Here is a 25,882-nt window from a genome sequence, read left to right as displayed (position 1 = left end):
GCAACAGATATGCGGGGGTTCTGAGAGGCCAGCGCCCGGGAAAGTGGACCCAATCGCGTCCTGGCCCACCCCAAGGACCAAGAAACAGGTGATGTCCTTCCTGGGCACTGCAGGGTACTATAGGCACTTTGTACAGAACTATAGCAGCCTGTCAAAACCCTTGATGGACCTCACCAGGAAGAAGCTACCACAGTCGACTGGAGAGACGGCTATGAGGTGGCTTTCCGGGCTTTGAAAACAACCCTGAGCAGTTCTGTGCTAAAAGCCGTTGATAGCAGTCGGCCGTTCCTGGTACAGACTGACGCCAGCGAGTTTGGCCTCGGTGCTGTGCTCAGCCAGGTGGACTTGGGGAACCAAGAGCACCCCATGTTGTACCTGAGCCGGAAGCTACTGCCGAGGGAAGTGGCCTATTCCACCATTTAGATGGAGTGCCTGGCCATGGTTTGGGCCCTGCAACATTTGAAGCCCTACCTGTACGAACGGACCTTAACTGTGGTGACCGTCCACAACCCCCTGAATAATGCCTGTAAACAAAGAGAAACTTGTAAATAACTCATGAAACAATAAAGGTACGTTAAAACCAAGCACATCATCATTTTTCTTGTGAAATTTTCAATAAGTTTGATGTGTCACATGACACTCTTCCCATTGCAGAAAAAGTTGGATGCAAAATGGCCGACTTTAAAATGGCCGCCATGGTCACCACCCCTTCCCATATACTAATGTGCCACAGCCAGGAAGTTGATATCACCAACCATTCCCATTTTATTTAGGTGTATCCATATACATGGCCCACCCTGTATATAACGTAAGGAGGTGGGTGTATATAATTTATGGAGGAGGAGGTGTGTATATAACATGTAGGGGGTGTATGTAACGTATGGGGGGGTTGTATATAAATGGATGGAGTGGGTATATAAAACATGGAGGCAGCTGTATATAACGTGGAGAGGGAGTATATAACATGGAGGAGAGGGAGTATATAACATGGAGGAGGGGGTGTATATAATGTATGGAGGACGGTGTGTATAACATAAGAAGGGGGTGTATATAATGTATGGAGGGGAGTGTATATAATGTATGAACGGGGTGTATATAATATATGGAGGAGGGTTTATAGAACGTATGGAGGGGAGTGTATGTAAGGTATGGGGTGTGTGTATATCGTATGGAGGGGGTGAATGCAACGTATGGGGGTGTATATAAATGGATGGAGTGGGTGTATATAACGTGGAGGAGGGTGTATATAACATATGGAGGGGGGTGTATATAACGTAAGGAGGAGGGTGTATATAGCATAGCAAATGTGGTACCAATATTCAAAAAGTGAACCTGGACATTATAGGCCAGTAAGTCTAACCTCTATTGTTGGTAAAATATTTGAAGGGTTTCTGAGGGATGTTCTTCTGGATTATCTCAATGAGAATAACTGTTTAACTCCAAATCAGCATGGGTTTATGAGGAATTGCTGGGGTCAGAGCAGAAAGAATGGAGGAAAGCAGCCCATCAACGTCTGGAACCGGATCCTCAGGATACAGGAACTGGACTTTGTTGAGATTACAGAGGCCCGTGAATTAGGAGTCGGCTACAAAGGGCTGTCCAAGGAGCAACTGATTGAGGCTCTCGAAGAAGCTTGCCTGCAAGATGGCACAGTGAAGGATTTCCACAGCAAGGGAAGGAAAGATGGGAGCTGGAGGTAAATACCCCAAAAAGTCAGTGGGTTGTGTGGTACGAGGAGGAGATAGCATTGCTTGGGGATGAGGCCACCATAGAGAATAAGAGGGAGGCCATTCACACAGCTAAGGAGAGGCAGCGCATGGTGGAAGCAGCTAGAAGCTCCAGACAGACTGTAACCAGAGCACTCACCATGAGGGAATTACCAAGGGTGTCCCGTAAGGACTTTAAGCCGTTTAATGAGGCTGCAGGCGACATTGAGGGCTTCTTCCTGGACTTCGAACATCAATATCGATTTAATGGAAGTCCCGGAAAGGGAGTGAGTCAGACATTTGGTGGGGCTCTTAGAGGGTGGAGCTGCTGAAGCCTACAGAGCTATGGACCCCCAGTGGAACAGTGAGTATGGGGAGGTAAATGAGGCCATTCTTGAACATTATGCTGTAACCCCAGACACTTACAGCACTCAGTTCTGCTCTTTAGCCTGTGATGGGGAAGTGTCTTTCAAGATGTATGCCCACAGGCTCAAACAAGTATGTCATCGCTGTCTGGAGGGAGAGGGGACCTTAACTTGGGATGCATTCCTCCAGGTCATCCTAAAAGAGCAGTTCTACGCCAAATGCCCTGCTGAGATCCGGAATAGGTGCGTGAGAGAAGACCTGCGACAGTAGAACAAGCTGCCGCTTTAGCTGATGAGGTTCTCACCATCAAGCCTCAGTGGAAAAATGTACTGGTGGATGGAGTAAAAACTACCAGCACCCTACCACCAGTGGTGTCTTTCCCTTCAGTCCCCAAAGTTTGCTGTCCCACTAGACCACCACCTCATGTTGATACCCATGGGACTCACCTTCCATCTAGTCCTGCCTCTTCCTCTGAAATGCGACAAGGAGAGAAAGTAGTAGAGCGCAGGTGTTATGGATGTGGGCATCTGCAGGCCACATGCCCAGCTATACAGTGGAGAAATCGGTCTCAACCCCAACAACCACCTCATGCACCCTCACATTGATATCAGCCTCCAGGTTCAGATTATTATTTATATAGCACCATTAATTCCATGGTGCTGTATATGAGAAGGGGTTACATCAAAATGCAAATATCACTTACAGTAAACAAAACTAACAATGACAGACTGATACAGAGGGGAAATGACCCTGCCCTTGCGGGCTTACATTCTACAGGATTGTGGGGAAAGAGACAGTAGGTCGGGGGTTGCGGTAGCTCCGATGGTGTGGAGGTGGCCGTATGGTCATTACAGGTTATAAGCTTCTTTGAAGAGATGGGTTTTCAGGTTCCATTTGAATGATCCAAATGTGGTGGATAACCAGACATGTTGGGGCACAGAATTCCACATGATGTGGGATATTTGGGAGAAGTCTTGGAGGCGATTGGGTGAGGAGCGAATAAGCATGGAGGAGAGAAGGAGGTCTTGGGAGGACCGGAGATTATGTGAGGGACGATATTGAGAGATTAGATTTGAAATATACGGAGGAGACAGGTTATGGATGGCTTTGTAGGTCATTGTTAGTAGTTTAAACTGGATATGCTGGGAAATTGGGAGCCAGTGAAGAGATTTGCAAAGAGGGAAAGCAGGAGTGTAGTGAAGAGAGAGATTAATTAGTCGGGCAGCAGAGTTAAGGACGGACTGGAGGGATGCGAGAGTGTTAGAGGGTAGGCCACAAAGGAGGATGTTGCAGTAGTCGAGGTGGGAGATGATTAGGGCATGCACAAGCATTTTGGTAGAGTGAGGGTTGAGTAAGGGACGGATTCTGGAAATATTTGAGCTGTAGGCGACAGGAGGTGGTGAGAGCTTGGATGTGCTTTTTAATGGACAAGGCAGAGTCAAGGGTTTCTCTGAGGCAGCGGATTACCAGGACGGGAGAAAAGTGAATTCATTAATTGTGACAGATAGATCAGTCTCGAAGATGTGCGAGATGGAGGAAAGATAATTAGTTCGGTTTTGTCCATATTGATTTTGAGGAAGCGAGAGGAGAAGAAGGAGGATATGGCTGATAGACACTCTGGGATTCTGGAGAGCAGAGAGGTGACATCTGGGCCAGAGAGGTAGATCTGAGTGTCATCGGCATATAGATGGTACTGGAAGCCATATGACAATGAGTTGCCTCAGGCCAAGGGTATAGATTGAGAAGAGAAGAGGTCCTACGACAGAGCCTTGGGGGACTCCAACAAAGAGGGGGTGAGATGGCGAGGTAGTATGGGAGTAGGAAACGCTAAATGTGCGGTTGGTGAGGTATGAGGAGATCCAGGATAGGGCGAGGTCTTTGACACCAAAGGAAGATCTGTAGTAGGAGGCAGTGGTCAACTGTGTCGAAGGCAGAGGACAGGTCTAGGAGGAGGAGTATAGAGAATTGTCTGTTAGCTTTGGCTGTAAGTAAAGGTACCTTCACACGAAGCGACGCTGCAGCGATAGCGACAACGATGCCGATCGCTGCAGCGTCGCTGTTTGATCGCTGGGGAGCTGTCACACAGACCGCTCTCCAGCGACCAACGATGCCGAGGTCCCCGGGTAAACATCGGGTTGCTAAGCGCAGGGCCGCGCTTAGTAACCCGATGTTTACCCTGGTTACCAGCGTAAAAGTAAAAATAACAAACAGTACATGCTCACCTGCGCGTCCCCCAGCGTCTGCTTCCTGACACTGACTGAGCTCAAGTGCACAAGTGGTGAGGTGTGATTTGGAGAGAATATGAGCAAGCTGTCCTTCAGTGATTTTGGAAAGGAATTTATGGGGTTAGGGCATTGGTCTGGCATACAAAGGGGTTGTGGTGGTTGTACAACAAAGACTTGCCTTGTTTGGTCTATCTTATTTTTGAAGTGTGTGGCAAAGTCCTCAGCAGAGATTAAGGGAGTCAGAGAGGGCAGTGGTGGGCAGAGGAGGGAGTTAAAAGGTGTTGAACAACTGTTGGGGTTGTGGGATAAGGCTACTTTCACACATCAGGTTTTCGCCGTCAGGCACAATCCGGCGAATTTTGAAAAAAACGGATCCGGCAAAATTTGCCGCCGGATCCGTTTTTTTTCTCATAGACTTATATTAGCGCCAGATGGCCTCATGTTTCATCTGTTTTTTGCCGGTTCCATCGAAAATCCGTTTTCCGGTGGCCAGAGAAATCGTACATAGGAACATTGTTTCTGTCCGTCCAAAAACTGGACAGCGACGGTTCTGGCGAAAAACGGGTGAAACATGAGGTGAAATGATGAATCCGGCAACCGATTCAGTTTTTTTTTCAAGTTAGCATGCTCCGTAGCAGCATTTTCCATTCTGGAGTCTCTCTCTCTCCTCCCCAAATCAGCTACCGTGTTTCCCCGATAGTAAGACACCCCCGATAGTAAGACGTAGTGGGGGTTTTAGCGGGGTCGGCTAATGTAAGACGCACCCCGAAAGTAAGACATAGTAAACTGTACGTTGGAAAAATATAAGCCATAGTACCGGTACCTTTTGCTGCATTACCGTATTTTTCCGCTGCTCAGAATCAGAGCTGGGAAACCAGTGGTCCCGATGATTAAGTGCAGTGAATATTTATTAGCTGCTCCCCGCCCACCGACCAGCTGAGCGGTGAGCCAGGAGCAGCAAATGAATACTGCACTTAAGCAGGGACACACATGGCTTCCTCAGCTGCTGATTCCTGCTGGGGAGATTTGTGTGTCTGGGGGAGGAGGAGGCAGCAGCAGGGGCCAGGAGATCGCTGCATACCTGCCTGCCATGCTCGGACGCCGAGTGTTGTGCACACACAGGACCTGTGATGATGTAAGAAGTGGGCGGGCTGGAGCGTCACCTGGCAGCTCAGAGCCCTCCCTCTTGATATCATCACAGGTCCTTCAGGCTCTCCACTAGAATCTGCAGCTTCCTCATAACCTGTGCTGTGGAAAGGCAACAAGAGGGAGGTCCAGGGGCCGCCGGAGGGGTGAGTATATATTTTTTATTTTAATTCTTTATTTTTTACATGAATATGGATCCCAGGGCCTGAAGGGGAGTTTTCTCTCCTTCAGACCCTGGGAACCATCCTGGATAGCTTCCGATACTTGGTGTCCCATTGACTTGTATTGGTATCGGGTATCGATATCAGCGATATCCAATACTTTTTGGATATCGGCCAATACCATCCGATACGATACCTTTGAGTATCGGAAGGTATCGCTCAACACTACTTACGGCACAATCGCAATATACGGCGCAATTTTCCAATATAAGACATACCCCGAAAGTAAGACATAGTGGGACTTTTGAGTGGTAAAAGAATGTAGGACACTGTCTTACTTTCGGGGAAACACGGTAGCTCTCCTCCCCGGATCAGCTAGTGCCAGGATATCAGCTAGTCAGATCCGGCAAAAAAATTGATCCGTCGCATCAGTTTTTCACAATTTGCAGTGGATCCGTTTTTTTCAAAATTCGCCGGATTGTTCCTGACGGCGAAACCCTGATGTGTCAAAGTAACCTTAAGAAGATATGAGGGATGTAAAATAGGCCTGTTTTGCAGAGGTGAGAGCTGATTTGAATGCGAGTGTTGCCTGTTTGAGTTCAGTGAAATCATCTTGCGAATGCGTTTTCTTCCAACGCCGTTCTGCATTTCTGGATACTTGACAAAGCTTTCTAGTGATGTTATTGTGCCAAGGTTGTCTATTGATTCATCGCACTCTGCTATGCATGACAGGGGCGACTGAGTCAATGGCTGATGCAAGAGTGGCATTGTAGAAACTAGTGGCAGTGTCTGCAGTGTCTGTGTCTTGGAGTGAAGCTATGGAGGACAGTGGCTGAATAGAGTCAGAGTGTGCAAGGGTCTAGATGTGAGAGGTTTCTGCGGGGGTGCGCATGTTGCTGGACATGGGTGACAGGTGTGGAGGATAGTGATGAGAAAGTGAGTAGATGGTGGTCAGATAGAGGGAGAGGGGAGGTGGTGAAGTTAGATAGGGAGCAGAAACGGGTGAAGACCAGGTCTAATGTGTGTCAGTCTGTGTGGGTGACTGCGGAGGATTACTGAGTAAGTCCAAAAGATGAATTAAGGTACAGGAGTTTGGAGGCTGCTGACTGGTGGGTGTCATTGGGATGTTGAAGCCACCCATGATGATGGTGGGAATGTCAGCAGACAGAAAGTGAGGGAGCTAGGTGGAAAGTTGGTCAGTGTTACCAATGTGGGCAGCCTGGGCATCTGCAAGACACCTGCCCTCAGGGTCAAGTGATTGACCCTGCACCAAATCGGCCTATCAATTATTTACAGCCAAATAGAATGGAGGAAGAGATGCCACCCCTACAAATTGATTTGCCTAATAGCTCAGAAACCCATGTTTGACCATTAGGGGTTTATGGGGTGCGGGCCACCGCCATGAGTTCCTTTTAGCCTCAAAGAAAGCACTTACTGGAGGTCGTGCTGGACGGTCGGAGAGCTCTTGGTTTTTGTGACTCTGGGGCATTTGTCACCATAGCTGATCCCAGAGTGGTTCGGCCAGAGGCAATACAGCATGGACCTGGGATTACTACTGAATTAGCTGGAGGCCAATGGATGAATATCCCAAAAGCAAGTATAGGACTGGACTTTGTCTTTGGTGTCAAGCAATGCATGGTTGGGGGTGATGAGGAGCCTGCCTGCAGATATTGTCTTAGGAAATTATGTGGGAGAGCTACAATGTCGAATTGTGGGTGCAGGAAACAGAGTTTAAGTCAAAGAGGATGTAAAATGGAGCTCGGCCTTCACCTACAATTTCCCCATACAATAAAGATGAGGCAGTCAACACAAATGCTGATGGATTGTCCAGACAGGAGCCATAAGTTATGTCAGCCATGTCTACGTGTACTTGACAAGCAACCCGTTGAGGTCACTGGTCTGTACACTACTTGAGGGGGGAAAGGGTTGTAACAGAGTGTCACCCTAGCCTGTACACGTGGACCATACTGTAATCAGGCTTACATTAGCATTCCTTGCCCTGTATCTGATGGGGGCATGCTTGTCTTTGTTCCTCTCTGCAGGGGGCGTCTACAGTACATGAACCTGTAGACAGACTGCAGACAGAGTTTCTGGAACATTCTTAGCCATTGAAGCTATGTTTAAGTGAGTGGGTGTTAGGGTACTGTCACACTCTGCAACTTTCCAACGATCACGACCAGCGATACGATCTGGCCGTGATCGTTGGAAAGTCGTTGTGTGGTCGCTGGAGAGCTGTCACACAGACCGCTCTCCAGCGACCAACGATGCCGAAGTCCCCGGGTAACCAGGGTAAACATCGGGTTACTAAGCGCAGGGCCACGCTTAGTAACCCGATGTTTACCCTGGTTACCATCGTAAATGTAAAAACAAACAAACCGTACATACTCACATTCCGGTGTCTGTCAGGTCCCTCGCCGTCTGCTTCCCGCACTGACTGAGTGCCGCCGTAAAGTGAAAGCAGATCACAGCGGTGACGTCACCGCTGTGCTCTGCTCTTACTTTCCGGCCAGCAGTCAGTCAGAGCGGGAAGCAGACTGCAAGGGACCTGACGGACACCGGAATGTGAGTATGTACTGTTTGTTTTTTTTAACTTTTACGATGGTAACCAGGGTAAACATCAGGTTACTAAGCGCGGCCCTGCGCTTAGTAACCCGATGTTTACCCTGGTTACAAGCGAACGCATCGTTGAATTGGTGTCACACATACCGATCCAACGATGACAGCGGGAGATCCAGCGACGAAAGAAAGTTCCAAACGATCTGCTACGACGTACGATTCTCAGCAGGGTCCCTGATCGCTGCTGCGTGTCAGACACAGCGATATCGTATGGATATCGCTGGAACGTCACGGATCGTACCGTCGTAGCGACAAAAGTGCCACTGTGAGACAGTACCTTTAGTATCTCTGCTGAACAAGGGGGCTGATCCCAAGAATGGTAAGACAATAAGCCACATGTTCTGTTAGTCGATGCTGTGTGCTTTGAAGGACAAGGATCTGCAGCTGGATCCTGGTATCATGTATGGAGATTGGTGATCATTTTGCCACATGGAATTGTAATGTCTCACCACGCTACTGAATTTAAGGACTGAATCTAAAGACTGTTGTTGTGTGGTGACTTGTCAAGGGCTGGGATCTTATGCTGAGGCGAGATCCCGGTAACCGTGTGTATTGCTAGAAGCTGCCATGTAGGACAGTGTTGTGTCCCTCATCTGCTGGATCTATTGAATTCACCCAAGGACTATTTCTATTTTCCTGGCATCGGATTGCTGAGTGGTGCCCCCGGATCTACTCCCATTCCATGGCCTCATTGTGGACTCGTGGACTAATTACAAATGAAAGTAATTCTGCAGAATCCGTATTGTCCCAGTTCCCTGCTCCAATAAATCTTGTTGGATTGTTTATCGGCCTGGTGTCTCTTCCTGCTCTGTTGCATACCCCGTCACATATATAACATATGGAGGGGTATATCTAATGTATAGAAGAGGGTGTATCTAATGTATGGAGGGGTGTATATAACGTGGAAGGGTGTGTATATAACGTATGGAGGAAGGTGTATATAACCTTAGGAGCGGGGTGTATATAACGTATGGAGGGGGTGTATCTAATGTATGGAGGGGGTGTATATAACGGATGGAGTAGGTGTATATAACGTATGGAGTAGGGTGTATATAACGTAAGGAAGGGTGTATATAATGTATAGAGGGGGGTGTATATAACATGGAGTAGGGTGTATATAATGTACAGAGGGGTGTATATAACATGGATTAGGGTGTATATAATGTATGGAGGGGTGTATATAACGTAAGAAGAGGGTGTATAAAATGTATGGAGGGGGGTGTATATAACATGGAGTAGGGTGTATATAATGTATTGAGGGGTGTATATAACATAACGAGGGGCTGTATATAATGTATGCAGGGGGTGTATATAACATATGGAGGAGGTGTATATAACTTATGTGGGGGTGTATCATAGGGAATTTGAGGCAATGTCTAAACGCTGGGAACCCCCGTTAACGCTTCCCTGGGAGGAAGCAGCTGGATATTCTCTACCCATTTACTCCGGACCTCAGTAACAAATGGACAGAGTCCCCTACCGTTGATCCTCCGGTCTCTCACCTGTCTTCCAAGACTGTTTTGTCTTTACCTGAGGGAGTATCTTTCAAGAATTCTATGGATAGACAGATTGAATCCTTGGCTAAGTCAGCTTTTGAAGCAGCCGGTGCCTCCCTCTGTCCCATCTTTGGCTCCACCGGGGTAGCAAAATCCAATTCTATCTGGACAAAAATGCTTTGTCAGGGTATCCTAGTGGCAGCTTCTCCGGATGAACTGGCCGACTTTGCAGACCAGATTGCCCACGCTGGTAAATTTTTACTGACCGCTTCCTTGGATGCTGCCTGTTGTTCCTCCCGAGCTACCAGCAACATCGTGGCCATGCGCCGCATTACCTGGCTGAAAGCTTGGACTGCGGATCCACTGACTAAAAAGTCCCTCACAAATCTCTCCTTCCAGGGCTCTAGACTGTTTGGAGCCAAGATGGATCACATAATATCAGCTGCTATGATTTGCAAGAATACTTCCCTTCTCCAGCCAAAGCCTAAACGTATATTAAATAGGAAGTGATCTCTTCAGTTTCACTCCTTTTGCCCCTTTCTCCCACAAGGGTCTTCCTCCCTTCAGGACCGCTCACCCACCCAAAGGGAGAGGAGGAAGCCGTCCTTTAAACCGGCTCCTCACTGGAGTCCAAGGGGGTCTCTTCCAAGCTATCCGGTTCTCAATCAAACAGGTTTTCCTCGACATGAAGGGTTACTCCCACCCGGGAATCCTCCCTCCCATGGTGGTAGGCTGGCTTCTTATGGTAAAGGATGCCTGGTTGTCAGTGGTCGATGATGCCTGTGTCAGAGAGATCATGACTTCAGGCTGCAAAATTGACTTTTCTCCCCCCCCCCAGGAAGACGCTTCTTCCTCTCTCGTCTGCCAAGACTCCTGACCCAGGTCCCAGGTAGTCTTCAGGCTGTTTCCTCCCTTCTAAGGACAGGAGTAATCGTACCTGTTCACTTGCACAAATGCTTTTTAGGGTTTTACTCCAATCTTCTTGTGGTTCTGATCGCTCCGTCCAATTCTGGTTCTCGATTAGTTGAACTGTAACGTCGGGGTTTGTCACTTCCATATGGAGTCCCTACGTTAATATCCTCCATGGAGCCAGGGTAGTTTCTCTGTTCTGTGGACATTCAGGATGCTTATCTGCCCATTTCTGTTTGTGTCCAGCATCAGAAATTCCTCCAGTTTGTGAGGAGCACTATCAATTTACAGCCCTTCCCTTCGGCCTGGCCTATGCTCCCAGAGTGTTCACGAAAGTGATGGCCGCTGTCATGGCCATCCTTCGTTCCAAGGGGATACTCATAATCCAAAAAACAAACTATATATGGGGTATTTATTTATATTAAAACCACAAGAGTACAAAAATACCCCTAAAATTTAACTTTTAATATTTTTGAGTAAAATTACCCATATAGTAGGGTCAGGACAGGAGACAATAACACCTTAATCTATCTTAATTAGCAATACTAAAAAGGATAGAAACTAATATGGGGGGGTGATCTTTCCCTTATTCACCCTACCTCACAGCGGAGGTTGGCACCCTAAATTCAACATGGCGCCCCCACTCATCGGCGGCTCTCCCTTATAACCCTAAAAGGAACTTAACAAAAGAAACTACCACCACACCAAACCTTATCTAAAGTGCAATTGTGCTTATAAGGTGCCAGATAAAACTGCTTAAGTCTTATTTGTGGGTCAATTTACACAATAAAGGGTGTTAGATTTTTTCAACCCTATATATATATAGGAGGTGCAATGTGTGTCTAATATCAGAGACAAAAATAAGTCTTAAAGGGCCACTGTCACCCCCCCCTCCAGCCGTTATAAACTAAAAGAGCCACCTTGTGCAGCAGTAATGCTGCATTCTAACAAGGTGGCTCTTTTAGTTTTAGGTTCTAGCATACCCCAAATAAAGCGTTTTTATACTTAGCCACAATTCCTGTCTCTAGCCAGGTAGGCGGGTCCTCACTCCCCAGCTTGACCAGCTCCTCTGCCATCACTCCAATCTTCCTGCGCTTTCAGCGCCGCCCCCTCAGCGCTGTTATCGTTTCAAATCCGGCGCCTGCGCTGTGTACTGGTGTCCTGTGCAGACGCAGTAAGCTCTGGCCGTCTGATGTAATGGCTGATACCAGAGAACAAAAGACATCCACAGAACACCAGGATGGATCTGCTGCACAGCAAATAGCTGTAGGACCTGCGATGATGTCACTGCCATGTGATTAGGGCAATATTACTATTACCATATACATGCACCTCCAATTTAACTTAAAGGGCTGCCCTTTAGACATATATATTATAGGTATTAGGTATAACTTTTCTTCAGTCCTGGAGGCCGGCCTTTCCCCCCTGCTGCAGACGCCGCACAGCCGTCACCCATGTCTTCTTGGCGCCGGGCGCCGCCTCCTCTCCGCTGTTTTCAAATGAGCCTGCGCTCTTTTCTCCTGCCTTGGGCAGGCACAGTGAGCGCTGCCCGTCCTCATATGCCGTCTAGCTGACTGCGCCTGTGCGGCCGCCCTGCCTGTGAATTCCCGCCCCGCAGTGACTTATGATTTATTCACACTGCGGGGCTGGGATTCACAGGCAGGGCGGCCGCACAGGCGCAGTCAGCTAGACGGCATATGAGGACGGGCAGCGCTCACTGTGCCTGCACCAGGCAGGAGAAAAGAGCGCAGGCGCCGGCTATTTTCAAACCAGCGGTGAGGAGGCAGCGCCCGGCGCCAAGAAGACATGAGTGACGGCTGTGTGGCATCTGCAGCAGGGGGGAAAGGCCGGCCTCCAGGACTGAAGACCAGGTATTTAGGACAAATTACAAAACTGATTATTTCGGCAGTTACAGCACCCAGAACTAAAAGAGCCACCTTGTCAGAATGCAGCATTACTGCCGCACAAGGTGGCTCTTTTAGTTTCAAATGCCTGGGGGAGGGGGGGGGACAGGTTCCCTTTCATGGAAAGTGGAGTGGAAGGAAAAAGTGTGGTAGAAAAAGGTGCACAAGCAACCGGGATAACCGCAGCCTGGAAAGGATTGTTCAGAAAAGGCCATTCAGTAATGTGGGGGAGATTCACAAGGAGCGGACTGCTGCTGGAGTCATTGCTTCACCACACACAGACGTGTCCAGGACATGGACTACAAGTGTCACATTCCTTGTGTCAGCCACTCCTGACCAATAGACAACGCCAGAAGCCTCTTACCTGGGCCAAGGAGAACAAGAACCGGACTGTTGTCAGTGGTCCAAGGTCCCAGAGTCTGGAGGAAGAGTGGAGAGGCCACAATCCAAGCTGCTGGAGGTCTGGTGTAAAGTCTCCACAATCAGTGATGGTTTGGGGAGCCATGTCATCTGCTGGTGTAGGTCCACTGTGTTTTATCAAGACCAAAGTCAGCGCAGCCGTCTACCAGGACATTGTAGAGCTCTTCATGCTTCCCTCTGCCGACAAGCTTTTTGGAGATGGAAATGTCATTCTCCAGCAGGACTTGGCCCCTGTCCACACGGCCAAAAGTACCAATACCTGGTGTAAAAACAACAGTATCACTGGGCTTGATTGGCAGCAAACTCACCTGACCTTAACCACATAGAGAATCTATGGAGTATTGTCAAGAGGAAGATGAGACACCAGACCCAACAATACAGACGAGCTGAAGGCTGCTATCAAAGCAACCTGGGCTTCTATAACCTCTCAGCAGTGCCACAGGCTGATCGCCTCCATGCCACGCCGCATTGATGCAGTAATTGATGTAAAAGGAGCCCAGACCAAGTATTGAGGGCATTTACTGATCATACATTTCAGGAGGGAACAGTTCGGATTTTACAATCATTTTTCAAGCTGGTGTTATAAAGTATTCTAATTTACTGAGATAATGACTTTTGGGTTTTCATTGGCTGTAAGCCATAATCATCAACATTAACAGAAATAAACACGGCAAATAGATCACTCTGTGTGTAATGACTATATAGAATATAGGAGATTCACTTTTTGTATTGAAGAACTGAAATAATTTCACTTTCTGATGATATTCTAATTTTGTTAGATGCACTTGTAGCATACAGGGGAGAAGTATATGTGACATATAGGGGGAGTGTATATAACATACGGGGAGAAGTATATGTGACGTATAGGGGGAGTGTATATAACATACGGGGAGAAGTATATGTGACGTATAGGGGGAGTGTATATAGCATACGGGGAGAAGTATATGTGACGTATAGGGGGAGTGTATATAACATACGGGGAGAAGTATATGTGACGTATAGGGGGAGTGTATATAACATACGGGGAGAAGTATATGTGACGTATAGGGGGAGTGTATATAGCGTACGGGGAGAAGTATATGTGACGTATAGGGGGAGTGTATATAGCATACGGGGAGAAGTATATGTGATGTATAGGGGGAGTGTATATAGCATACGGTAAGAAGTATATGTGACGTATAATGGGAGTGTATATAGCATACGGGGAGAAGTATATGTGACGTATAGGGGGAGTGTATATAGCATACGGGGAGAAGTATATGTGACGTATAGGGGGAGTGTATATAGCGTACAGGGAGAAGTATATGTGACGTATAGGAGGAGTGTATATAACATACGGGGGAGAAGTATATGTGACGTATAGGGGGAGTGTATATAGCATACGGGGAGAAGTATGTGACGTATAGGGGGAGTGTATATAGCATACGGGGAGAAGTATATGTGACATAGGGGGAGTGTATATAACATACGGGGAGAAGTATATGTGACGTATAGGGGGAGTGTATATAGCGTACGGGGAGAAGTATATGTGACGTATAGGGGGAGTGTATATAGCATACGGGGAGAAGTATATGTGATGTATAGGGGGAGTGTATATAGCATACGGTAAGAAGTATATGTGACGTATAATGGGAGTGTATATAGCATACGGGGAGAAGTATATGTGACGTATAGGGGGAGTGTATATAGCATACGGGGAGAAGTATATGTGACGTATAGGGGGAGTGTATATAGCGTACAGGGAGAAGTATATGTGACGTATAGGAGGAGTGTATATAACATACGGGGGAGAAGTATATGTGACGTATAGGGGGAGTGTATATAGCATACGGGGAGAAGTATGTGACGTATAGGGGGAGTGTATATAGCATACGGGAAGAAGTATATGTGACGTATAATGGGAGTGTATATAGCATACGGGGAGAAGTATATGTGACGTATAGGGGGAGTGTATATAGCATACGGGGAGAAGTATATGTGACGTATAGGGGGAGTGTATATAGCATACGGGAAGAAGTATATGTGACATATAGGGGGAGTGTATATAGCATACGGGGAGAAGTATATGTGACGTATAGGGGGAGTGTATATAGCATACGGGAAGAAGTATGTGTGACGTATAATGGGAGTGTATATAGCATACGGGGAGAAGTATATGTGACATATAGGGGGAGTGTATATAGCATACGGGGAGAAGTATATGTGACGTATAATGGGAGTGTATATAGCATACGGGGAGAAGTATATGTGACGTATAGGGGGAGTGTATATAGCATACGGGAAGAAGTATATGTGACGTATAATGGGAGTGTATATAGCATACGGGGAGAAGTATATGTGACGTATAGGGGGAGTGTATATAGCATACGGGGAGAAGTATATGTGACGTATAGGGGGAGTGTATATAACATACGGGGAGAAGTATATGACGTATAGGGGGAGTGTATATAGCATACGGGGAGAAGTATATGTGACGTATAATGGGAGTGTATATAGCATACGGGAGAAGTATATGTGACGTATAGGGGGAGTGTATATAGCATACGGGAAGAAGTATATGTGACGTATAATGGGAGTGTATATAGCATACGGGGGAGAAGTATATGTGACGTATAGGGGGAGTGTATATAACATACGGGGAGAAGTATATGTGACGTATAGGGGGAGTGTATATAGCATACGGGGAGAAGTATATGTGACGTATAATGGGAGTGTATATAGCATACGGGGAGAAGTATATGTGACGTATAGGGGGAGTGTATATAGCATACGGGGAGAAGTATATGTGACGTATAATGGGAGTGTATATAGCATACGGGGAGAAGTATATGTGACGTATAGGGGGAGTGTATATAGCATACGGGGGAGAAGTATATGTGACGTATAGGGGGAGTGTATATAGCATACGGGGAGAAGTATATGTGACGTATAGGGGGAGTGTATATAACATACGGGGAGAAGTATATGTGACGTATAGGGGGAGTGTATATAACATACGGGGAGAAGTATATGTGACGTATAGGGGGAGCGTATATAGCATACGGGGGAGAAGTATATGTGACGTATAGGGGAGTGTATATAACATACGGGGAGAAGTATATGTGACGTATAGGGGGAGTGTATATAACATACGGGGAGAAGTATATGTGACGTATAGGGGAGTGTATATAACATACGGGGAGAAGTATATGTGACGTATAGGGGAGTGTATATAACATACGGGGAGAAGTATATGTGACGTATAGGGGGAGTGTATATAGCATACGGGGAGAAGTATATGTGACGTATAGGGGGAGTGTATATAGCATACGGGGAGAAGTATATGTGACGTATAGGGGGAGTGTATATAGCATACGGGGAGAAGTATATGACGTATAGGGGGAGTGTATATAACATACGGGGAGAAGTATATGTGACATATAGGGGGAGTGTATATAACATACGGGGAGAAGTATATGTGACGTATAGGGGGAGTGTATATAGCATACGGGGAGAAGTATATGTGACGTATAATGGGAGTGTATATAGCATACGGGGAGAAGTGTATGTGACGTATAGGGGGAGTGTATATAGCATACGGGGAGAAGTATATGACGTATAGGGGGAGTGTATATAGCATACGGGGAGAAGTATATGTGACATATAGGGGGAGTGTATATAGCATACGGGGGAGAAGTATCTGTGACTTATAGGGGGAGTGTATATAGCATACGGGGAGAAGTATATGTGACGTATAGGGGGAGTGTATATAGCATACGGGGAGAAGTATATGTGACATATAGGGGGAGTGTATATAGCATATGGGGAGAAGTATATGTGACATATAGGGGGAGTGTATATAGCATACGGGGAGAAGTATATGTGACATATAGGGGAGTGTATATAGCATACTGGGAGAAGTATATGTGACGTATAGGGGGAGTGTATATAACATACGTGGAGAAGCATATGTGACGTATAGGGAGAGTGTATATAGCATACGGGGAGAAGTATATGTGACGTATAGGGGGAGTGTATATAGCATACGGGGAGAAGTATATGTGACGTATAATGGGAGTGTATATAACATACGTGGAGAAGCATATGTGACGTATAGGGGGAGTGTATATAGCATACGGGGAGAAGAATATGTGACATATAGGGGGAGTGTATATAACATACGGGGAGAAGTATATGTGACGTATAGGGGGAGTGTATATAGCATACGGGGAGAAGTATATGTGACGTATAATGGGAGTGTATATAACATACGGGGAGAAGTATATGTGACGTATAGGGGGAGTGTATATAGCATACGGGGAGAAGTATATGTGACGTATAGGGGGAGTGTATATAGCATACGGGGAGAAGTGTATGTGACGTATAGGGGGAGTGTATATAGCATACGGGGAGAAGTATATGTGACATATAGGGGGAGTGTATATAGCATACGTGGAGAAGTATATATGACGTATAGGGGGAGTGTATATAGCATACGGGGAGAAGTATATGTGACGTATAGGGGAGTGTATATAGCATACCGGGAGAAGTATATGTGACGTATAGGGGGAGTATATATAGCATACGGGGAGAAATATATGTGACGTATAATGGGAGTGTATATAGCATACGGGGAGAAGTATATGTGACATATAGGGGGAGTGTATATAGCATACGTGGAGAAGTATATGTGACGTATAGGGGGAGTATATAGCATACGTGGAGAAGTATATGTGACGTATAGGGGGAGTGTATATAGCATACGGGGAGAAGTATATGTGACGTATAGGGGGAGTGTATATAGCATACGGGGAGAAGTATGTGACGTATAGGGGGAGTGTATATAGCATACGGGGAGAAGTATATGTGACGTATAGGGGGAGTGTATATAGCATACGGGGAGAAGTATATGTGACGTATAGGGGGAGTGTATATAGCATACGGGGAGAAGTATATGTGACGTATAGGGGGAGTGTATATAGCATACGGGGAGAAGTATGTGACGTATAGGGGGAGTGTATATAGCATACGGGGAGAAGTATATGTGACGTATAGGGGGAGTGTATATAGCATACGGGGAGAAGTGTATGTGACGTATAAGGGGAGTGTATATAGCATACGGGGAGAAGTATATGTGACGTATAGGGGGAGTGTATATAGCATACGGGGAGAAATATATGTGACGTATAGGGGGAGTGTATATAACATACGGGGAGAAGTATATGTGACGTATAGGGGGAGTGTATATAGCATACGGGGAGAAGTATATGTGACGTATAGGGGGAGTGTATATAACATACGGGGAGAAGTATATGTGACGTATAGGGGGAGTGTATATAGCATACAGGGGAGAAGTATATGTGACGTATAGGGGAGTGTATATAACATACGGGGAGAAGTATATGTGACATATAGGTGGAGTGTATATAGCATACGGGGAGAAGTATATGTGACGTATAGGGGGAGTGTATATAGCATACGGGGAGAAGTATATGTGACGTATAGGGGGAGTGTATATAGCATACGGGGAGAAGTATATGTGACGTATAGGGGGAGTGTATATAGCATACGGGGAGAAGTATGTGACGTATAGGGGGAGTGTATATAGCATACGGGGAGAAGTATATGTGACGTATAGGGGGAGTGTATATAGCATACGGGGAGAAGTATATGTGACGTATAGGGGGAGTGTATATAACATACGGGGAGAAGTATATGTGACGTATAGGGGGAGTGTATATAGCATACAGGGGAGAAGTATATGTGACGTATAGGGGGAGTGTATATAGCATACAGGGGAGAAGTATATGTGACGTATAGGGGAGTGTATATAACATACGGGGAGAAGTATATGTGACATATAGGGGGAGTGTATATAGCATACGGGGAGAAGTATATGTGACGTATAGGGGGAGTGTATATAGCATACGGGGAGAAGTATATGTGACGTATAGGGGGAGTGTATATAGCATACGGGGAGAAGTATATGTGACGTATAGGGGGAGTGTATATAGCATACGGGGAGAAGTATGTGACGTATAGGGGGAGTGTATATAGCATACGGGGAGAAGTATATGTGACGTATAGGGGGAGTGTATATAGCATACGGGGAGAAGTGTATGTGACGTATAGGGGGAGTGTATATAGCATACGGGGAGAAGTATATGTGACGTATAGGGGGAGTGTATATAGCATACGGGGAGAAGTATATGTGACGTATAGGGGGAGTGTATATAGCATACGGGGAGAAGTATATGTGACGTATAGGGGGAGTGTATATAGCATACGGGGAGAAGTATATGTGACGTATAGGGGGAGTGTATATAGCATACGGGGAGAAGTATATGTGACGTATAGGGGGAGTGTATATAACATACGGGGAGAAGTATATGTGACGTATAGGGGGAGTGTATATAGCATACGGGGAGAAGTATATGTGACGTATAGAGGGAGTGTATATAGCATACGGGGAGAAGTATGTGACGTATAGGGGGAGTGTATATAGCATACGGGGAGAAGTATATGTGACGTATAGGGGGAGTGTATATAGCATACGGGGAGAAGTGTATGTGACGTATAGGGGGAGTGTATATAGCATACGGGGAGAAGTATATGTGACGTATAGGGGGAGTGTATATAGCATACGGGGAGAAATATATGTGACGTATAGGGGGAGTGTATATAACATACGGGGAGAAATATATGTGACGTATAGGGGGAGTGTATATAACATACGGGGAGAAGTATATGTGACGTATAGGGGGAGTGTATATAGCATACGGGGAGAAGTATATGTGACGTATAGGGGGAGTGTATATAACATACGGGGAGAAGTATATGTGACGTATAGGGGGAGGGTATATAGCATACGGGGAGAAGTATATGTGACGTATAGGGGGAGTGTATATAGCATACGGGGAGAAGTATATGTGACATACGGTTGTACATAACGTGCAAAAGGGGTATATCATGTGGACACTGTTATGTGTGATGTCTTTCTCTGGTAACTACTTCCCTCATCATCCTCAGGGCGTGGACACCGCTTGGTTCATCAAGAGGAGAATGAAGACATGGACAAGGGAGCCGCAGGTGTTGCGGGATCGGAGGGTGCGTTATATCTCCCGAGTGGGGAAATATTATGTGTATCAACTGTTAATACAGGAGACGGCCGCAGTCTACTCATGGATGAGGCGGGGGGCCGCGTGCAGGAATAGGCGGGGGCCGCGTGCAGGTAGAGGTGGGGGGGCGTGTGCAGGTAGAGGCGGAGGTTGTGTGCAGGTAGAGGTGGGGGCTGCGTGCAAGTAGAGTGGGGTCATGTGCAGGTAGAGGCGGGGGCTGTATGCAGGTAGAGGCGGAGGTCGGGTGCAGGTAGAGGCGGAGGTCGGGTGCAGGTAGAGGCGGAGGTCGGGTGCAGGTAGAGGCGGAGGCCGTGTGCAGGTAGAGTGGGGGCCGTGTGCAGGTAGAGGTGGAGGCCGAGTGCAGGTAGAATGGGGGCCATGTGCAGGTAGAGGCGGGGCCGTTTGCAGGTAGAGCGGAGGTTGTGTGCAGGTACAGGCGGAGGCCGTGTGCAAATAGAGTGGAGGCCGTGTGCAGGTTGAGGCGGAGGCCGTGTGCAGGTTGAGGCGGAGGCCGTGTGCAGGTAGAGGCGGGGCCGTTTGCAGGTGAAGCGGAGGTTGTGTGCAGGTAGAGGCGGAGGCCGTGTGCAGGTAGAGGCGGAGGTCGGGTGCAGGTAGAGGCGCAGGCCGTGTGCAGGTAGAGGCGGAGGTCGGGTGCAGGTAGAGGCGCAGGCCGTGTGCAGGTAGAGGCAGGGGCCGTATGTAGGTAGAGACGGGGGCCGTGTGCAGGTAGAGCGGAGGCAGTGTGCAGGTAGAGGCGGAGGCCGTGTGCAGGTGCGGTTCATGTCTCGGTGAGTAGAGAACAGTGCAGATTGCTGGATGTGTTCTGTCTGGAGGATGGACAGAGGTGGTCGGTGATGGAGGAGGGTGAGGGTTGTGGTGCTGTCAGGAGGTTCCGGCCCCAGAAGCCCCTCACTTTCTGTCTCTTCTCCGGCTGCAGGAGTCCTTGATTCTTCTCCTGATCATCATGTGAGCGGCGGATCCCACCACTGGCCAGAGAACGGCGTCAGACTCCGGTGAGCGTGATATCCTGGTGGGTCCGTGGTATAGCGTGGCGATGCGCAGTATAGTGGGGCGGTGCATGGTGTGGCAGGGCTGTGCGCGGTATAGTTGGGTGATACGCGGTATAGAGGTGCACAGTGTGATTGGGCAGTTTGCAGTATAGTGGGGTGGTATAGCTGGACGATGCCCAGTATAGTTTGGTGGTGTGGTGGGGCAGTGCACGATATAGCGGGGCGGTATGGCGAGGCGGTGTAGGGTGTGGCGGGGAAGTGCCTGGGAAGGTGGGACGTTTGCACGGTATAGTGGAACAGTGCGTGTTAGGGCAGAGCAGTGCATGGTATGGCTGGGTGGTGCATGGTGTAGCGGGGCGATGTGTGGTATGGCGTGGCGGTGCACAGTATGGTGGGGGGCGCATGGTATGGTGGGGCAGTATAACGGGGCGGTGCATGGTGTGGCGAGGAAGTGCGTGATATGGCGGGACGTTGAGCGGTATAGTGGGATGATGCAAGGTATGGCGGGGCGGTATAGCGGGATGGTGCATGGTGTTGCATGGCGGGGCAGTGCACTGTATAGTGGGGCGGCGTGTGGTATAGTGGGGCTCAGCGCGGTATGGCGGGACAGCCAGACTTGTCTACACTTTGGGGAGGACTGTGACTTTTGGGCGGGGGCATAGGCGCCTCTTGCCGTGTGTGGCGGTGGCACAGATACCCAGAATCCTGTGTGTTCTTAGGTCGGCACAGCAGCCTGACGATGACTCTTCTCCCCATCCCCCACGTGTCATGGCGGGGGCGGCTGCTGAGATGCGACAGGAGAGTGTGGAGAGACCGGAGCCGCCCAAAATCTGCAGAACATCGGCTGCTCCCTCGCTGAGAAGCCTGACGCTCCGGCGGGTGCTGCCCATCATCACCGGCAAGTCCTAGGTCTTGTCCACCTTGCCCGATAAGTCTGTGCACCACCAGTGACACCAGTTCAGACTGACACTGGTCTGGGGCCACGGGAATCGCAGGGTTCTTACGGATCATCTCACCCTTTATGGATCCCGTGTCCCACAATTCCTGCAGTGGAGCCACCATTGTAACTTGTGGTGGGGAAACGCAGACCCCCGCATCAATATATGTCCTGTGTGCCTCATCATAGGTAGTACTGTGACGGTGTGTGTTCTGTGTGACGGTGGGTGTGCCGGGTGTAGTGGGATGTGCCAGGTTGTGGCGGTGTGTCTTCTGTGTGCCTGGATGTGGTGGGATGTGGCAGTGTGTGTGTGCTGTGTGCCAGGGTGTGGCTGTGTGTGTGCTGTGTGCCAGGGTGTGGCTGTGTGTGTGCTGTGTGCCGAGGTGTGGCTGTGTACGGTGTGGTGGGATGTGGCTGTGTATGTTACGGTATGTGTCTGTGTGTGTGCTGTGTGCCAGGGTGTGTCTGTGTGTGTGCTGTGTGGCTGTGTGTGTGCTGTGTGCCAGGGTGTGGCTGTGTGTGGGCTGTGTGCCAGGGTGTGGCTGTGTGTGTGCTGTGTTCCAGGGTGTGTGCTGTGTACGGTGTGGTGGGATGTGGCTGTATATGTTACGGTATGTGTCTGTGTGTGTGCTGTGTGCCTGAATGTGGTGGGATGTGGCTGTGTGTGCACTGTGTGGTGGGATGTGAGAGTGTGTGCACTGTGTGGTGGGATGTGGCGGTGTGTGCACTGTGTGGTGGGATGTGGCTGTGTGTGCAATGTGTGGTGGGATGTGGCTGTGTGTGCAATGTGTGGTGGGATGTGGCTGTGTGTGCACTGTGTGGTGGGATGTGAGAGTGTGTGCAATGTGTGGTGGGATGTGGCTGTGTGTGCACTGTGTGGTGGGATGTGAGAGTGTGCACTGTGTGGTGGGATGTGGCGGTGTGTGCACTGTGTGGTGGGATGTGAGAGTGTGTGCACTGTGTGGTGGGATGTGGCTGTGTGTGCAATGTGTGGTGGGATGTGAGAGTGTGTGCACTGTGTGGTGGGATGTGGCTGTGTGTGCAATGTGTGGTGGGATGTGGCTGTGTGTGCACTGTGTGGTGGGATGTGAGAGTGTGTGCACTGTGTGGTGGGATGTGGCGGTGTGCAATGTGTGGTGGGATGTGGCTGTGTGTGCACTGTGTGGTGGGATGTGAGAGTGTGTGCACTGTGTGGTGGGATGTGGCGGTGTGTGCACTGTGTGGTGGGATGTGAGAGTGTGTGCACTGTGTGGTGGGATGTGGCGGTGTGTGCACTGTGTGGTGGGATGTGGCTGTGTGTGCAATGTGTGGTGGGATGTGGCTGTGTGTGCACTGTGTGGTGGGATGTGAGAGTGTGTGCACTGTGTGGTGGGATGTGGCGGTGTGTGCACTGTGTGGTGGGATGTGGCGGTGTGTGCACTGTGTGGTGGGATGTGAGAGTGTGTGCACTGTGTGGTGGGATGTGGCGGTGTGTGCACTGTGTGGTGGGATGTGGCTGTGTGTGCAATGTGTGGTGGGATGTGGCTGTGTGTGCACTGTGTGGTGGGATGTGAGAGTGTGTGCACTGTGTGGTGGGATGTGGCGGTGTGTGCAATGTGTGGTGGGATGTGGCTGTGTGTGCACTGTGTGGTGGGATGTGAGAGTGTGTGCACTGTGTGGTGGGATGTGGCGGTGTGTGCACTGTGGTGGGATGTGGCTGTGTGTGCACTGTGTGGTGGGATGTGGCTGTGTGTGCACTGTGTGGTGGGATGTGAGAGTGTGTGCACTGTGTGGTGGGATGTGGCGGTGTGTGCACTGTGTGGTGGGATGTGAGAGTGTGTGCACTGTGTGGTGGGATGTGGCGGTGTGTGCAATGTGTGGTGGGATGTGGCTGTGTGTGCACTGTGTGGTGGGATGTGAGAGTGTGTGCACTGTGTGGTGGGATGTGGCGGTGTGTGCACTGTGGTGGGATGTGGCTGTGTGTGCACTGTGTGGTGGGATGTGGCTGTGTGCCTGGTTGTGGTTGGATGTAGCGGTGTGTGGGCTCTGTGCCGGGGTGTGATGGGATGTGGCGGTGTGTGTCGGGGTGTGGTGGGATGTGGCGGTGTGTTGCTGTGTGCCGGGCTGTGGCGGTGTGTGTGTCGCACACATGTTCTGTACCGTGACGCCGCCTCTCTCCGTAGCCCCCAGCTTGCAGTACCCCGGCTCTCTGTCTGGTCTCACACCAGATCTGGCGGAGATGATCATCGATCACATGATTAAGGAGCGGATTCTGCGTCCAAAGACCCTGGAGCTTTTCTCCGGCTGCTCCGTTCGCGGGATTGTGCTGAACTGCTACCCGTACTGCACCAACGACCTCGTCCGACAGCTGCGAGGATTCCCAGGCCTCCGCCGCCTGAGCCTCAGCTCCTCCAGTCTCATCACAGGTATCAGCTGATCCTTACACCCTCCCATCACAGGGGGACGGCCGCTGCTTCCTCACTGATCCATACACCTCCCATCACAGGGGGACAGCCGCTTCTTCCTCACTGATCCATACACCTCCCATCATTGGGGAATGGCCGCTCCTTCCTCACTGATCCATGCTCTTCACATCTCTCTAGGCTCATGCTGATGGCTGATCATGCTGATTGTTTCCCCACAGATCACGGCCTCTGTGAGCTGAAGCATCTGCAGAAGATACAGAACCTGAACCTCAGCGGCTGCCGTAACTTGACGGAGAACTGTCTGCTGCACCTACGGGGTAACCGCACTGTCATTACTCACAGCTTCACAACCATTCGGCAACACACTGGGACCTCCACCCTGTGCATCAGTGACATCCCAGACCGCATACTGCCAGCAGGGAGCAGGAGCCGGCGGGGAGCGGGAGCTGGCGGGGAGCGGGAGCCGGCGGGGAGCGGGAGCCGGCGGGGAGCAGGAGCCGGCGGGGAGCAGGAGCCGGCGGGCATTGCTAACCCCATAATCATATTGTAAAAAAGACACAAGAAGGATTAAGTCCTGTAACTGAAATAATGACACAGACTCCTTTATTTGAAACAAAATAGCTCTGTGATACTCACCTTTAAAGGGAACCTGTCACCCCCCTCCGGCGTTTTTTGACTAAAAGAGCCACCTTGTGCTGCACTAATGCTGTATTCTGTCGAGGTGGCTCTTTTCGTTGGGGTCCTTGCCAACGGTGAACTATTCGTTTTTATAGTTTGCCCCTCATACCTATATTCAACCGCCTCCCAGACGTCACTCAGGGCCTCTGTGCGCCGCCTCCACTTCCTTCATTAACGTCCCCCGGCGCCTGCTCTGTAAGTTCCCATCATGTGATGGGAGTCGAAGGGTAGCGCAAACTGCGCATGCCCGTAAAAAAAAAAAAAACTTCCAGTGCAGGCGGACGTTAATGAAGGAAGTGGAGGCAGCACGCAGAGGGCCTGAGGGATGGCTGGGAGGCGTTTGGACAGAATACAGGTATGAGGGGCAAACTATAAAAACGAATAGTTCAGCGTTGGCAAGGACCCCAACGAAAAGAGCCACCTTGACAGAATGCAGCATTAGTGCAGCACAAGGTGGCCCTTTTAGTCAAAAACGCCTTGGGGGGGGTGACAGGTTCCCTTTAAGCCTAATCCACTGAAGCCCATGTCCCCTGTAAAAGACAAAATATAATAAAACACCATGTTCCTCACCTGTCTGACGAGGTTTGTCCCATGCCGTAATCCATCCCTGCTACATCTGGATGTCTTGATGAATAATGCCATGATGTGACCGTTCACCCTGACATCCAGAAGACAGCGCAGCTTCAGTGTCGAGCAGTGACGTCATAGAGGTTACCGGCGGTCACTGAAGCTGCAGTTCCCACACTCAGTTCATTGTGAGCAGCCTGATGAACTCCGGTGACCTCAATGAGATAACCACTAGCACC

General features: G+C 49.1%; 1 protein-coding gene across 1 annotated transcript in view; it reads left to right on the top strand.

Moving 5' to 3' along the window:
- The window catches only part of LOC143781256 (uncharacterized), a 177,364-nt gene that overhangs the window by 99,210 nt on the left and 52,272 nt on the right, over window positions 1–25,882 (top strand). Inside the window, exons 8-12 of the mRNA XM_077267750.1 lie at window positions 19,958–20,035; window positions 20,984–21,059; window positions 21,776–21,954; window positions 24,156–24,398; window positions 24,617–24,715. Coding sequence (XP_077123865.1) covers window positions 19,958–20,035; window positions 20,984–21,059; window positions 21,776–21,954; window positions 24,156–24,398; window positions 24,617–24,715 — 675 coding nt within the window. The remainder of the gene's footprint in view (window positions 1–19,957; window positions 20,036–20,983; window positions 21,060–21,775; window positions 21,955–24,155; window positions 24,399–24,616; window positions 24,716–25,882) is intronic.

The sequence above is a fragment of the Ranitomeya variabilis genome, chromosome 6 (assembly GCF_051348905.1).
Source record: "Ranitomeya variabilis isolate aRanVar5 chromosome 6, aRanVar5.hap1, whole genome shotgun sequence".
Lineage (NCBI taxonomy): Eukaryota > Metazoa > Chordata > Amphibia > Anura > Dendrobatidae > Ranitomeya > Ranitomeya variabilis.
This window is presented reverse-complemented; position numbering and strand designations above follow the sequence as displayed.